At 39.9% G+C, this 13,207-nt stretch overlaps 1 protein-coding gene across 4 annotated transcripts in view; it reads left to right on the forward strand.

The window, feature by feature from the left end:
* Positions 1–5,304, forward strand: part of PIK3CG (phosphatidylinositol-4,5-bisphosphate 3-kinase catalytic subunit gamma) — a 36,170-nt gene extending 30,866 nt beyond the window's left edge. For 3 of the 4 annotated variants that reach the window (XM_012746385.3, XM_012746375.3, XM_012746366.3), the window contains exon 11: positions 1,196–5,304. In XM_012746385.3, coding sequence (XP_012601839.2) covers positions 1,196–1,474 — 279 coding nt within the window. In that variant the 3' untranslated portion in view covers positions 1,475–5,304. The remainder of the gene's footprint in view (positions 1–1,195) is intronic. The other variant, XR_001149387.3, reaches the window with a different exon arrangement.
* The last annotated feature ends 7,903 nt before the right edge of the window (positions 5,305–13,207 follow it).

Below are 13,207 nucleotides of genomic sequence, written 5' to 3' on the forward strand. Positions count from 1 at the left end.
ACTTTCCAACTATGGCTCCTATTTACAGCATTGTATTTATTTCTTTTTATGAAAAGTTAAAAACTATGTACAGTAATATTAAAGTTTTTCTTCCCTTCAGTGTTCCAAGAAGACAATTAGGTCATTTGTTAATACTAATAATTTTACCTTCACTTTTCTGATTTTATACTTCATTTTTTTCAAGTATTTTATTATTTAGAACTATTTTGATAATGTCAGATAATTCTTCACATTGTTACATTTTAATGACATTAAGTTGCATGTTACTTTTTTAAAAGTCAAAAATGGATGTTAATACAGTAATTTCCGATACACTAATCTTACAGTTTGGGAATAAACCCTATCTGGCTATGATGTGGGTTTTTTTAACATTTTGTTCAACGTTTTATTGAAATATTCATATCTGTAATCAGTCACATTAATTTTCTTTACTATGCTGTCTTTATCAAGTGATAGTGTTATGGTTCAGTTATTCCCATGTTGTAAAACTGGGAACCTTGCCTCTCTGGGCCAGTTATACATGTTGCTTAGTAAGTGAACATAACCCACCTGTATCGCCTGCTGCAAAGCTTTTTGGGAATACATCAACCATAGCATTTTTAAAACTCCCCTCCCTCACTCAGTATTCAGAATTTGTATTAAAATTGCAAAGTTCATTCAACAATTTTGAGCATCAAACAGTGAAAAGCTAATTCATCTGTTTTCTTAGAATAGAACAAAGTGTAAAGTAAAGATGAAAACTAAATCTCAGACACCATATTTCCATCATTTCTTTGGATTTCATTAGCTCTTGGCAAACATTATTAACACTTATGTAAAGTTTATTAATTCCAGCATGGTGTTCAAAAACTAACTCATTCCGCTTCAGAGATTACAGAAATGTTCACCCCTCTGTCTCTTGGGAAAGAAATTAAGTTTAAAAGGTAGAGTAATAAATAAGATGAAGCTTACCTGTACCAATTAGATTTGCTTGAGCAATCTCCAGATACATGCAACTACACTAAAGTGTTAAGAGATTATAAAAAACAGTTTATGTTCTCATGAAGTTTTTCATCTGAGACAGGGACCTACCTTGTTTGTGATGGTTTCTTCTCACAGAGAGGTAATGGTATGCAAGCCCCAATACAGCCCAGTGGTCTTCAGCCTACTTAGTTACTGCACCAACAGTAACAGCATTTTCGTCTCCTTCCTCCAGGACGTCTGTGTTAAGGCCTATTTAGCCCTTCGTCATCACACGAACCTACTGATCATCCTGTTCTCCATGATGCTGATGACGGGAATGCCCCAATTAACAAGCAAAGAAGATATCGAATATATCCGCGACGCCCTCACAGTGGGGAAAAGTGAGGAGGATGCTAAAAAGTATTTTCTTGATCAGATTGAAGTTTGCAGAGATAAAGGATGGACTGTGCAGTTTAATTGGTTCCTACATCTTGTTCTTGGCATCAAACAAGGAGAGAAACATTCAGCCTAGTGCTTTGGGCTAGAATTAAAAACAAGTTGGTGTTCTAAAGCTTTAAATTAGCATGCCAGTCATCGAACTTGGGTTGTAAATGCCGTAGGACATGGTGAAAGCTGGCACTTCAGAAATACAGATCTTTTCCTGGCTGAACTCTTCACTGAAGAAAAAAGGTTGGCATTGCTGATTATTTGCTTAAGTACCATTCAGTGCTAGGTTTATTTGCAGGTTTGTTTTTTTCTCATTTGTCTCAGGGATGTTGGAGAGTATTCTAAGTTTAAACAGACCAATGACTTCCTTATCGTGCCTCATATTTTGACTACCTTATTCTTGAGTGCTTCTGGAAATTCTTTAGAATGATTGGTGACATCTGCTTTCACCTGGGTTTACTCTCAAATTGGTTATCCTTATGTTCTTCAAGCTTTTCACAGAAAAATATGTAATCATCATAACCTTTATCTCATTTCTTAAATGATGTTTCCAAACACCCCTTCAGTGTCTGCAGATGTTAGTGGCGTGCTAAAAGCAAGGAAAGCAAGCTACTTACTCTTTTTAGTGTCTTTTGCAATTAGCTTCTTTTACTATGTGCAACTGAGACACACAAACACATAAGGGCAAATCTGAACCTCTGTGCCTTGGCCCTCCTCTGCTGGTCTGGTTCCAGAGTCATGGATATAAAAAATAGAGATGAGACCTTTTGTCTCAACTCTGCCCACGAGAGTGAATTATCTAGCACAATTGGTGTAGCCTTCTCCAGCATAGAAGCAGGCAGTAAGTAAAGGGACTCTTTCATGCCTGGACATTTCCTCTCTCCCTTTTTCCCTACTTCTCTTCTTCCTCAATTGCCACCCTCCCACAGCTCTTTACACACTTGTGAAATCTTCAAGGACACCCTTACCCTAGAACTCAAAAATTAGTTGAAAAATAATTTCTACTCAAAAATTACTACAATTTTAGGGACTTATTTGTAAAGATGTTTAGTGGAGTTTTTTAAAATATATATTATTAAAGGAAGCAGTCTAATAAAATATGAATTAGTTTCCAAATGCCTTAATTTTAAATTTTGGTCTGAGTATTCTTTTTCTTTCTTTTTTAATGGAAGAAGATATTTGATATCTTAAAAGTTTTCCAAGTTAAGAACAACACTACTTGCCCTATCTATTTCTCAGTTTAAACGACTTTCAAACTTTGACACATCTTTCAGATTTCCTAAAAATAATTGAAATGTCTTCCTTATAAAAAAAATCTTCATCTCTTAAATATCTTGCTATTTATTGCAAGTGTTGTTTACCCTTATAGAGCAAACATTAAATTATTTATAAAATATTTTGTAATTACCTATAGTTAATACATTACATAGGAATAACTATGTTAACAGTGTCTATGTTTAAGTATAATCAGCTATAAATACATATCTAATTTTTAAATTTCCAAAGTCCTGTATGACTTTGAGATAGCCCAATCCTTTCTTTTTGTGCATGCAAAAGCCCAGTGGTTTTTAACCCTGGCTGCAAATAAGAATCACCAGGAACCCCTTTTAAAAGTACCCTTGCCTGAGCCCCACTCCTAGGTTGTAATTTAATTCATGAGATGAAGATCAGACATCAGTATTTTTCTAATGTGCAGCCAGGGTTAGAAGCCCTGAATGGCCTCAAAGGTGCTTCCTCCCAGTGAGCCTTTCTCCTGGCTCACTAGAGATAACTAGAAAGAACTCCTCTTCCTTGACAACTTGTCCTTTTAAAATCTCAGTCTAGGCTGGGTGTAGCAGCTCATGTCTATAATCCCAGCAGTTTGGGAGGCTGAGGTGGGAGGATTGCCTGGGGCCAGGAGTTCCAGACCAGCCGGGGCAACATAGCAAGGACCCATCTCTACAAAAAATTTAAAAGTTAGCCAGGGGTACAGTAGTGGCACTAGTTACCTGAGGAGCTGATGTAGGAGGGTTGCTTAAGCCAAGAAGGTCAAGGTTACAGTGAGCTATGATGCCACTGCAGTCTAGCCTGGGCAATGGAGTGTGACCCTGTCTCTAAAAAAAATAAAAAATAAATAAAATAAAATCATACTCTGTTCCCCTGAACAGAGGACCATGCTCTGTAATGAAATGTATATTCCTGTCTATAAATAGAGGATAGACTTTGTATGGCACTTCTAGACCAACTATTCCCTATCATTCTTTTAAAGAAAAGCAGGAAAAACTTTCCAATTCAGAAGAGGTTTGCTTTCCCTATTCTGATAAATAATAGCCAAGCTCAGACCTTGAACAGATTCTACTTTGCTTTTTGTTTGAATTGCTAAAATAATTGTCTTGATGATAAAAAAAAAAAAAATTACAGAGGAATGTATTTATATTTAGCGTGTTGGCACATGCATACATATTTGCACTTCAAATGAACTAGTTCTTTCATGATGCTGATATATATATATATATCTTCCAACTGGGCTTGATTCTTCCATATTCCAATGAGGGTATAATTTCAACTCTATAGACTTACATATAAACAAAAATCACCTTTGTGTGCTTCCTTCCTTTATTGTCCCCTGTTAATTACATATACTTTTGAAAATGTTCTAGAACTAGGGTCATCCTGCTGCTGGGCAACTACCCACAACTCTATCTTCAATGCCAAATGAAAACACAGATCACAAGTCAAGAGAATCAGGTCAAAGCAACTTTTATGCATATCTAGGACTGGCTACATAATTGGCAGAGCCCAGTGCAAAATGAAAATATGAGGCCCATAGTTCAAAAATTATTAAGAAACTCAAGAAGGCAACAGCAGAGTATTAAACCAAGCCTTTCTGAGCTTTGTGGAGCTGCACTTGTTACATGAAACTGGTGTTGTGTATATCTGAATAATGGCTTTGGTGCTCAATTTTGTACATATGGTCTACCATGTCTGCATGAGTGCAGGTAAAGAATGCCTGGATCAACGTGTTGCATCTATTCAAATTGAAATACCTTCGCTGTATGTGTGTACATGAGGACCTAGAACAGCAGCCTGTTGCTCTTGGATTGGAACTATGGCCACTAAAAGTAAAAGCAATAAAGGTGTTTTAGGCCTAGCCTCACATGACTGCATTTGACTAGCTTTAGTGATACATTGGTGAATGTAGGGAAAGTGGAGACATTACAGATAAAATATATCAACTCCTAGAGAAAATTCTTGACTTAAAAAATTAATGGTAGTAAACATATCTTTTTTTAGGAGGTGAAATTTTTTTTTAAAAAAAAAGTTTAGTTATAGGAATTCTGCAGCATAATTTGGAGGCTATTAGTCCTATATTAATGGAAATTAGTTATTTTTTAAAATAAGTCCAAAAGTTCACACCAGGTGTGGTGACTCACGACTGTAGTTCTAGCACTCTGGGAGGCCAGGGCTGGCAGATCATTTGAGCTCAGGAGTTTGATACCAGCCTGAGCAAGAGTGAGACCCCTCTCTACTAAAACAATAGAAAGAAATTAGCTGGACAACTAAAAATATATAGAAAAAATTGGTCAGGCATGGTGGCACATGCCTGTAGTCCCAGCTACATGGGAAGCTGAGGCAGTAGTATTGCTTGAGCCCAGGAGTTTGAGGTTGCTGTGAGCTAGGCTGATGCCATGGCACTCTAGCCCAGGCAACAGAGTGAGACTCTGTCTCTAAAAAATAAAAAAAATAAAACTAAATAAGTCCAAAGAAGTCACTTATAAAATAAGTTTCTGTAGTAAACTCTGACATTTGATGTGCTAGGCTCTGCTTTCCATGATTATGAATATGGCATGATATGATATGATATGAATATGATAAATTGACAATCATATTTAATAATATGAAGAAAACATATTAAATTTGGATTTTTAAGTGTTCTATTGGCTTATTTTCTTTTCATCCAACCTGATAATTCTGGTACATAAGTTTGGTTCGAACCTGAGTGCTTGTCTGCAAATTCTCAAAGACTTGTTTTAGGACAGGTGCCTGGGGAACCCAACACACACCCTTGGCTGAAGTCCCCATTCAAGAGGCTGAGGCAGTCCCTCTCCTGGGTAGTCCAGTTCTCCCCACTTGCATGCATTTTAAATTATAAATTTTTCAATGTCAATTTAAATAAAAGAAAATCTGACTTCTTGTGTTCACTATACACATCTTTTAATATCTGAAAGGCCAAATATTCCTAATATTCCTAAAAGTCAAATTCTTTCTTTTAAGAAATCATTATTGAGGGCCCAATGCCTGTAAGACACTGTGCTAAGTACTGGGAATTAGAATATGGAATAAGACTGGCCTAGCCCAGGTCCTTACAGTGTTTCTAATATGCTGGTGATATCAGACACTTCATGATGGGTGTGTGTCTGTTGGGGGTTGAATTGTGCTCCCCCAAAAGATAGATTGAAGTATTAACCCTGGTACCTGTGAATTTAACTTTATTTGGAAGTAGGTTCTGTAAGTATAACCAAGTTAAGATGAGGTCATTAGGGTGGGCCCTAATCCAATATGACTGGTGTCCTTATAAGACAGAAGAGAAGTGACATACAGGGCAAGTGCCATGTGATGGAGGTAGAGATTGATCTGTAGCATCTACAGACCAGGAACACCTGGGGCTACCAGCAGCTGGAGGAGGCAAGAAAGGCTCCTCCCCTAGAAGTCTTCAAGGGAGCATGGCCCTACCAACAATCTGATTTCAGACTTCTAGCCTTCAGAACTGTGAAAAGAACACATTTCTATACTTTTAAGCCACCCCGTTAGGGGCACTTTGTTATGGCACCCCTAGGGAACTAATACTGTGTCAGTAACTAAAATTTTGTGAAGGTTTTCTTGGGGGAGTGGGGGGGGGCCTATGATCACAGAGTTTATGTAAGAATATGTGTTTGATATTTTTCTACTGCTATCAAAATAGCATGCAAAATATGTGATAAAGTGCTAATATTCTTAATATATAAAAACTCTAATAATTCAATAAGTGAGAGGTAAATATCTCATCAGAAAATATTTAATTCACAAAAGAAACATATGTAGGCAGTAAGCATATGACACCAGACTCCAAGTGACTATTGATTGAACAAATGCAAATTAAAATAACCTAAATTCCTTTTCTCTATCAGTTTAGCAAAGATTTGTAATGCCCAGAGTTGGTACTGATTCGAGGGAAAGGGCACTTTGTCACACTGTTGAAAGCAGTGCAAGTTGGTAAATTCATGCATAGAATTTTGACAAATTTATCAAAAATTAGGAAGGTATGTCTTCTGTGACCTAGCAAGACCACCACATCCAATAATTTATCCTTTAAAAATTGTTGCACGGGTGTTCAAAGACAGGTCAAAAAGAGTTACTAGTATTCTTTGTAATAACCAAAGAATGCTGGAATTAGAAACAACCTAAAAGTCCCTCAAAAGGAAATTGGGTAATGAAATCACATCCATACAATAGACTACAATGAAGCCCTTGAAAAGGTAAGGTAGATAAAATGCATTGATGCCCATGTAGATCTGTTCGATATTAAGGGGTGAAACAAGGTGGTTACAAGACAGTATTACCTTATGATCATATTCAAGTCAAAATGTAGGTTTGCATTTGCATTAAAAGGATGGAAGGATATGTATTCACCCACACTGTTAATAGTTTTTTGTTCTTTATGTTTTTTTTATCTTGCATTTATTTTTTCTCTTGAGTTTTGGGGAGCTTGACTTTCTATTATTTGAATTTCTTAATAACAAAAAATACTAAGTATTTTCATTTTGGAAAAAATGCAGTCTGCATGATAATCATATCCTTCAAGTTTACATCACGCATCATTAAAAGTTCAGAAAATGTTGCTCGAAGGAAAGAAAAATTATGTGAAGTCAATAATTATTAAGCAGTGGCATCAAAGCTATTGTTGGAACTTCTTGGCATAAACATGGCCATGTAAAAATTTCCTGCTTTACCTAGCCATACTGGGTTGTGATCTATTATACTGCTAAGGCTGGCCACGATTTCTCCCCTAAAAGGCAATTCTTTTGGGGAAGGAGGGCCTTTAAGGATGCTGCCTATTAATCAGTAAGGGAAGCCTTGCCTAGCACAGCTCTTCTCAGCTCTGTAGACCTCATGCTGCCTATCTGGCCATGCTGAGCTCTCTAGCTCACATTTAGGTCCCCCTTGGAAGTGCAAACAGCCTCATTTTCACTTTTCTTGAATGTCAGATTATTTTCTAAGCATTCAGTCATTCATATGAGTGAGTAAATCTCACTGCTTGCTGCTTTGGTAAGAATTTTTTCTCCTAGGTTCTGCACTCTGAGTCCGGGTCCATAATGCACTTGCACTTGGCAGTCTGTCTCTGGAGGATGTCATGGGGAATGGGGACACACCAAGGAACCCAGAGTCTATTTACAGCACTCTAGCAGCACTTTTCTGCATCTCACAGCAGACTGATGGTCATCTGAGAAGTTTTATACTCAGAAAATCGAACTCAGAATCTTTTGATTACACTTGAGTTAAAATGGGTCCCTGCTGTCCAGCAGAGATCCACCTACCATTAGCACCACCATTTCCAGCCACGAGCAAAGTTTGTGGCTGAACAGGAACCCCCATCACCAGATGTGTATGGTGGCCAAAGCTACACTGGTCCTCCAGGCCACCCCACCCCGACTCTTTCATTTGTTTCACCACTAAGCACCTGTTCTACAAAACAACCAGCCCTGTGACTACAGAGGGCATCCCCTGGGGAAATCCCAAGGCCACAAACCACTGCCAAGTCGCTGACCTCTTCCAGGCTCTGCTCTCCCCTATCCTTGGTTCTGGAAACTAGGAAAGACAATTCCTCACTTTTGAGGCATCTTCTTGCTCAGGCACTAATTGCTCAAAGTGGCAGGACACAGACACATTCTTCAGGCTTTCAGCAGGCAGATGGGTTTGACTCCTTTAGCCTGTACAGATTTAAAGAAGTCTGAGACTCACGAGATCCTGGAGGAAATGCAGAATAAGCATCTGTGGCTGTGGACGTGGGTGACCTTAAGCCAGCAACTTGGGGATAATCCACTTAGAGCCCAAGCAAGATGCTACAGGAGCAGTTTAGAATAGGTGAGGCAGTAAAGGGTGGGTTATGTGGCTTTGGCAGTAGAACATCCCAAATTCAAGTACTAATTGATTGTCACTTGAGGAAGTTGTCTAAGCTCTCTAAGTTCCAGCTCTCTTCTCTGTAAACTGGGAAGGACAGCATACCCTACCTTACAGAATTGCTGTGCAGATTAAATGAAATAATGAAAGTAAAGCATTAAGCACACCATCTGGGCAGGAGTTAATGCTCAATAAATGATAGCTATTATATCTATGTTCCTTTTTAAAGAAGGCTGAAGAATCTCAAAATATCAAACCCAAAAGTTCAATGGCATCATCCTTGGAGTGTGACTTTGGGGTGTGATTTAAATGATGGAAATCTTAATTTTCTAAGTATCGTGTCTTCCCAGTAGAACTTCAAAGGAGAATTAATTTCCATTCCCTGTCAACATCAGATACCAAGAAACCTTCTAAATAGCATCCTTCTCTGATAAGTTATTCTAATCAATGCAAATTAGTTCCTGTGTTCTGAGCCTAAAGAAAATTAGACAGAGAAACTAGAATCAATTGACAATACTACTAACTCCCATTTACTTTTTAAAATCAGCTTTATTGAAGATTAATTTACATGAATCAAGTTCACCAAGTTTAAATGTCTAATTTGATGTGTTTTAATAAATATATAAACCTATGTAACTGCCACCATGGTCAAGATAAAAAACAATTCCATCACTCCAGAAAGTTCTCTCGTGCCCCTCTGCAGTTAATTCTCTCCCACCTCTCCTAATCCTTAAGAACCACAGAATTGCTTTCTATCACTACAGTTTTGCATTTTCTAGATTTTTACATACATGAAATCATACAATATGCAGTCTTCCGTGCCTGGCTTCTTTCACATAGCATAATGCTTTTGAGATTCATCTATGTTGCCTAAATAAAGTATAATTTAGGAAAGCTCAGTTTTGGGACAGATTTGCTGCAGTTCACTTTAGAGCCAAGTGCCAAATTTCATTTTTAATTGTCTGCTGTCTCTGATTCTCCATGCCAATGGTTCCTGCTCCATCTTAGATTAGTGAGAGATCCTGTTATTATGCTTACCTTGTTGCTGTTTATACAGCAGGTGCTAAGAAGCCTTCATTCAGAGGCTTTCTTTTCTCTGGTTTCGAAATAGTGCAGGGATAGATTATAATATTCTCCACTACTGCTGAAAGGCAAACAGCTTCCGGGGCCAGCTGACAGAAGACACAGGAACACTGGAGTTAGCAGAGAACCCCAGAGAGGAGACCTTCTCAAACAGCATTTCTCAAACTTGAATGTGCACATGAATCACCTGGGGATGCAGATTCTGATTCCATAGAGCTGGAGTTGAGCCTGAGACTCTGCATTTCCAAAAAGCTTCCGGGTGAGGCTGCTGGTCCCCGAGCCATGCTTTACATGGCAAGGCTCTGTAGATCTCTGTAGGCAGATCCTGCTAGTGTGGAAAGTCAAATCAACGAGAGGGCTGAAAACGTGTACCAATCTGTGCTTGACAAATACTCCTCAGAGACACAAATTGTCATCATACATGATGAAATACATACACACATCATCAATCTCTGTTATTTCAAATGGCACCTCAATTTTCTCATCTGTAGAATGGGTATGATAGTATCCATCTCTGTGGTAGGTAGACCTCCAACATGGTCCCCAGCAATCTCTGCCTCCTGGTGTTCATGCCTTTGTGTGAGCCACTCCCCTTGCATAGGAACTGGGCCTGCCAACTTGTTTCTAATAAATGAAATGTGGCAAAGGTGATATGTCACTTCCAAGATGAGATTATAAAAGCCTGCAACCTTCATCTTGCAGGCATTCTAAAGGCACACTCTTTCTCACCTGCTCAGCTTGACAGAGCCACTTGCCATGTTGTGAGATGCTCTAGGCAGGTCTAGGTGGTAAGAAAGCCAGTGAGGTCTCCAGCCAACAACTCATGAGGACTAGAATTCGGCCAGTGACCACACCAGTGAGTCAAGGCATGTTCCTTTCAAGCCGAGCCTTGTGAGAGACCCAAAGCCAGAGGACCCAGCTAAGCCATGCCTGGATTTCCAATCCATGGAAACTATGAGATAATAAATATCATAGTTTTAAGCCACTAAGTTTGGGGTGACTTGTTATGTGGCAATAGATAACTAATACATTTCAGAGTGGTTTTGAGAAGATTAAAGAAGACAAAGGAATCAATGCATGTGAAAGGATGTAGCACAGTGCCTGGCACAGAGGAGTTTCTTGGTAACGTCAGTCAAATCTAGAAACAGCAGAGCCACCAACATCACCAGGACTTGTAAACAGCAGCTGCAGCCACTAACCTAAGAATAATCCATTTGTATAAAGTCTGTTAGTTTCACCTTGTCAGGAAACCTTCAGACTAGAAGGGAAGAACCCAGGAATCGGAGTTGTGCAATATATACAAAGACACAACTAACTACTCATGTGTGTTTTACACATATATGTAGACAATCCCACTTTTTAAATGTAAGATTGTTTTTCCTGGATCTTAGACTGGATCAAGCGCTCCAGCAGGCACTCAGGTGATGATGATGATGATGGAAGGGGAGCTTCCATAGAGCCATGTCTTATAAAGTGATGATCCTACTTTTTCTTCTCATTCCCTCTCTCCTACTTTCTAGTTTATTCAAAGATGCAAGTTCAATAGCACGCATCAAGCCAAATGCAAACTATCAAGAAACATTTCAGGGAAGTAAAGTCCCTGGCTCAGAGCTGTCACTCCCTTAACAGCTGTCACAGCCCTTCATCTTTAGCTACAAAGAGAAAAACTATGACCAGCATGCAGACACCTCTCACAGAATCCCTGGAAGGGCCTGAAGGATTGTTTGCCATGTTTTCGCCTTTTCCTTCATTTAGATTTTAGCAAACACCACAGGCGGATCATCTGAAGGCAGCTAGAGCTGGCTAGGATGGCTAAGGACGTGGTACAGAGGGCTGGAGTGAAGAGTCACAGCTGTGGGCATTGAAACCTGTAGTTGAAACTGACTCAGTACCACCGAAACCTATATGAAAATGATCGTGGATGCCTCTGAAACCTAATCCACTCAATTCAGCACACATTCATGCAGTGTCTAGTATGTGTGTGGCCCTCAGCCATGCTACATGATCCTGGGGAAACAAAAATAAGTCAGGCACTGTCTGATGGAGGGAGCAGATACATGCACACTTGACTGTAAGGGAAGAAAATCCAAGATAAATCACCCTCTACTGAGGCCTGCTCTGTTCCAGGATGGGGCATGGGGGAGGGATACAAAGACCTCTTGGCTAGGAACACAAGACAGATTGTGATGTGTTATAATAGGTATACATAAAGAGAAAAAAATACAAAGGTGGCAAGAGTTCATTCTGTCTAAGGGACCAGGAAAGGCTTCCTAGAGAAGTTGACATTGGAGTTAGGTCTTGAGGTATGAAGAGGAATCTCAACAGGTGGTCAGAGCATTCCAGATGGGGTGAGGGTGGGAGTGGCAAGACAAAGGCAGCAAGGGGCAAAAATGCAAGGTGAGTCAAGAAATACCAATAAAGCACCATGACAGGAGTGTCAGCCGAATGGCAAGTAAGTGACAGCAAAGGCTAGAGGGAGCAAAATCAGAAGAGGCCTTGAAGCCAAGCAGAGGAGGCTGGGTTTATGCTGCATGTGACACAAAGGAAACTTTTAAGGACAATAATGATATAGCCATGCATTATTCAGTATGCTTTAGGTTGCTAGGGACTGAAACATAGTTCAAATTGGCTTAAGCAAAAAAGCATATATTGGTTCATTTAACTGGGAAGTTCGGAGATACATCTGGCTTTAGGCTCAGCTGATGCCAAGGAATAAATGATGTCATCTCTCAGCTCTACTTTCCTCTTCTTGATTTCTTCCTCAAGGGGATTCTCTACAAAGATGTGGCAAAGATGACAAATCAACAGCTTGAGGCTATGTCCTAGTAGCTTGGGCTCCCTTGGGAGAAGAGATTGCTTCTTCCACAATAGTTCCATCAAGAGCCTGGGGATGAATCTCATTGGATAACTTGGGTCACCCTTTATGTAGATGTAAACACTGTGGCTGGGGAAATACAATGCCTATCCCTGCAGATGGAGGGTAGGGTCAGCACACCAAACCCCATTCACTCATCCACTGGGGGCGAGGGGGAGAGTGCTATTTAAAGGAAAATCTAAGTGCTGCTTTCAAAAGAAAAAGAAATGGGTGCAAAGTTGGCAAAAAAACTGTCCATTACAAAATAGAAAAAATAATTCCAGAGGCAATCTGTTGGAGAAAACGAGAGAGTAAGAGAGAGGAGAAGGGGGTGTTTCCCAGAGGCAAGGAAACCTCTATGATAGAGTAGGCAGGAGACAAAACAGCAGGAACCAGGACAGTATGGGGTGGGGGGTGGGGGGTGAGGCATGGACAAAGCCATCTTGCGGACCACACACAGAGTCTTGAGGGGTCAAGACACAAGAGAAGCTTTAAAAAGTAGATTTGGAGGGCCAGGCGTGGTGGCTCATGCCTGTAATCCTAGCACTCTGGGAGGCTGAGGCGGGCAGATTGCTTGAGGTCAGGAGTTCGAAACCAGCCTGAGCAAAAGCGAGACCCCATCCCGGGCATGGTGGCGCATGCCTGTAGTCCCAGCTACTCAGGAGGCTGAGGCAGCAGGATTGCTTGAGCCCAGGAGTTTGAGGTTGCTGTGAGCTAGGCTGACGCCATCACACTCACTCTAGT

Source organism: Microcebus murinus, chromosome 9 (genome assembly GCF_040939455.1).
Source record: "Microcebus murinus isolate Inina chromosome 9, M.murinus_Inina_mat1.0, whole genome shotgun sequence".
Lineage (NCBI taxonomy): Eukaryota > Metazoa > Chordata > Mammalia > Primates > Cheirogaleidae > Microcebus > Microcebus murinus.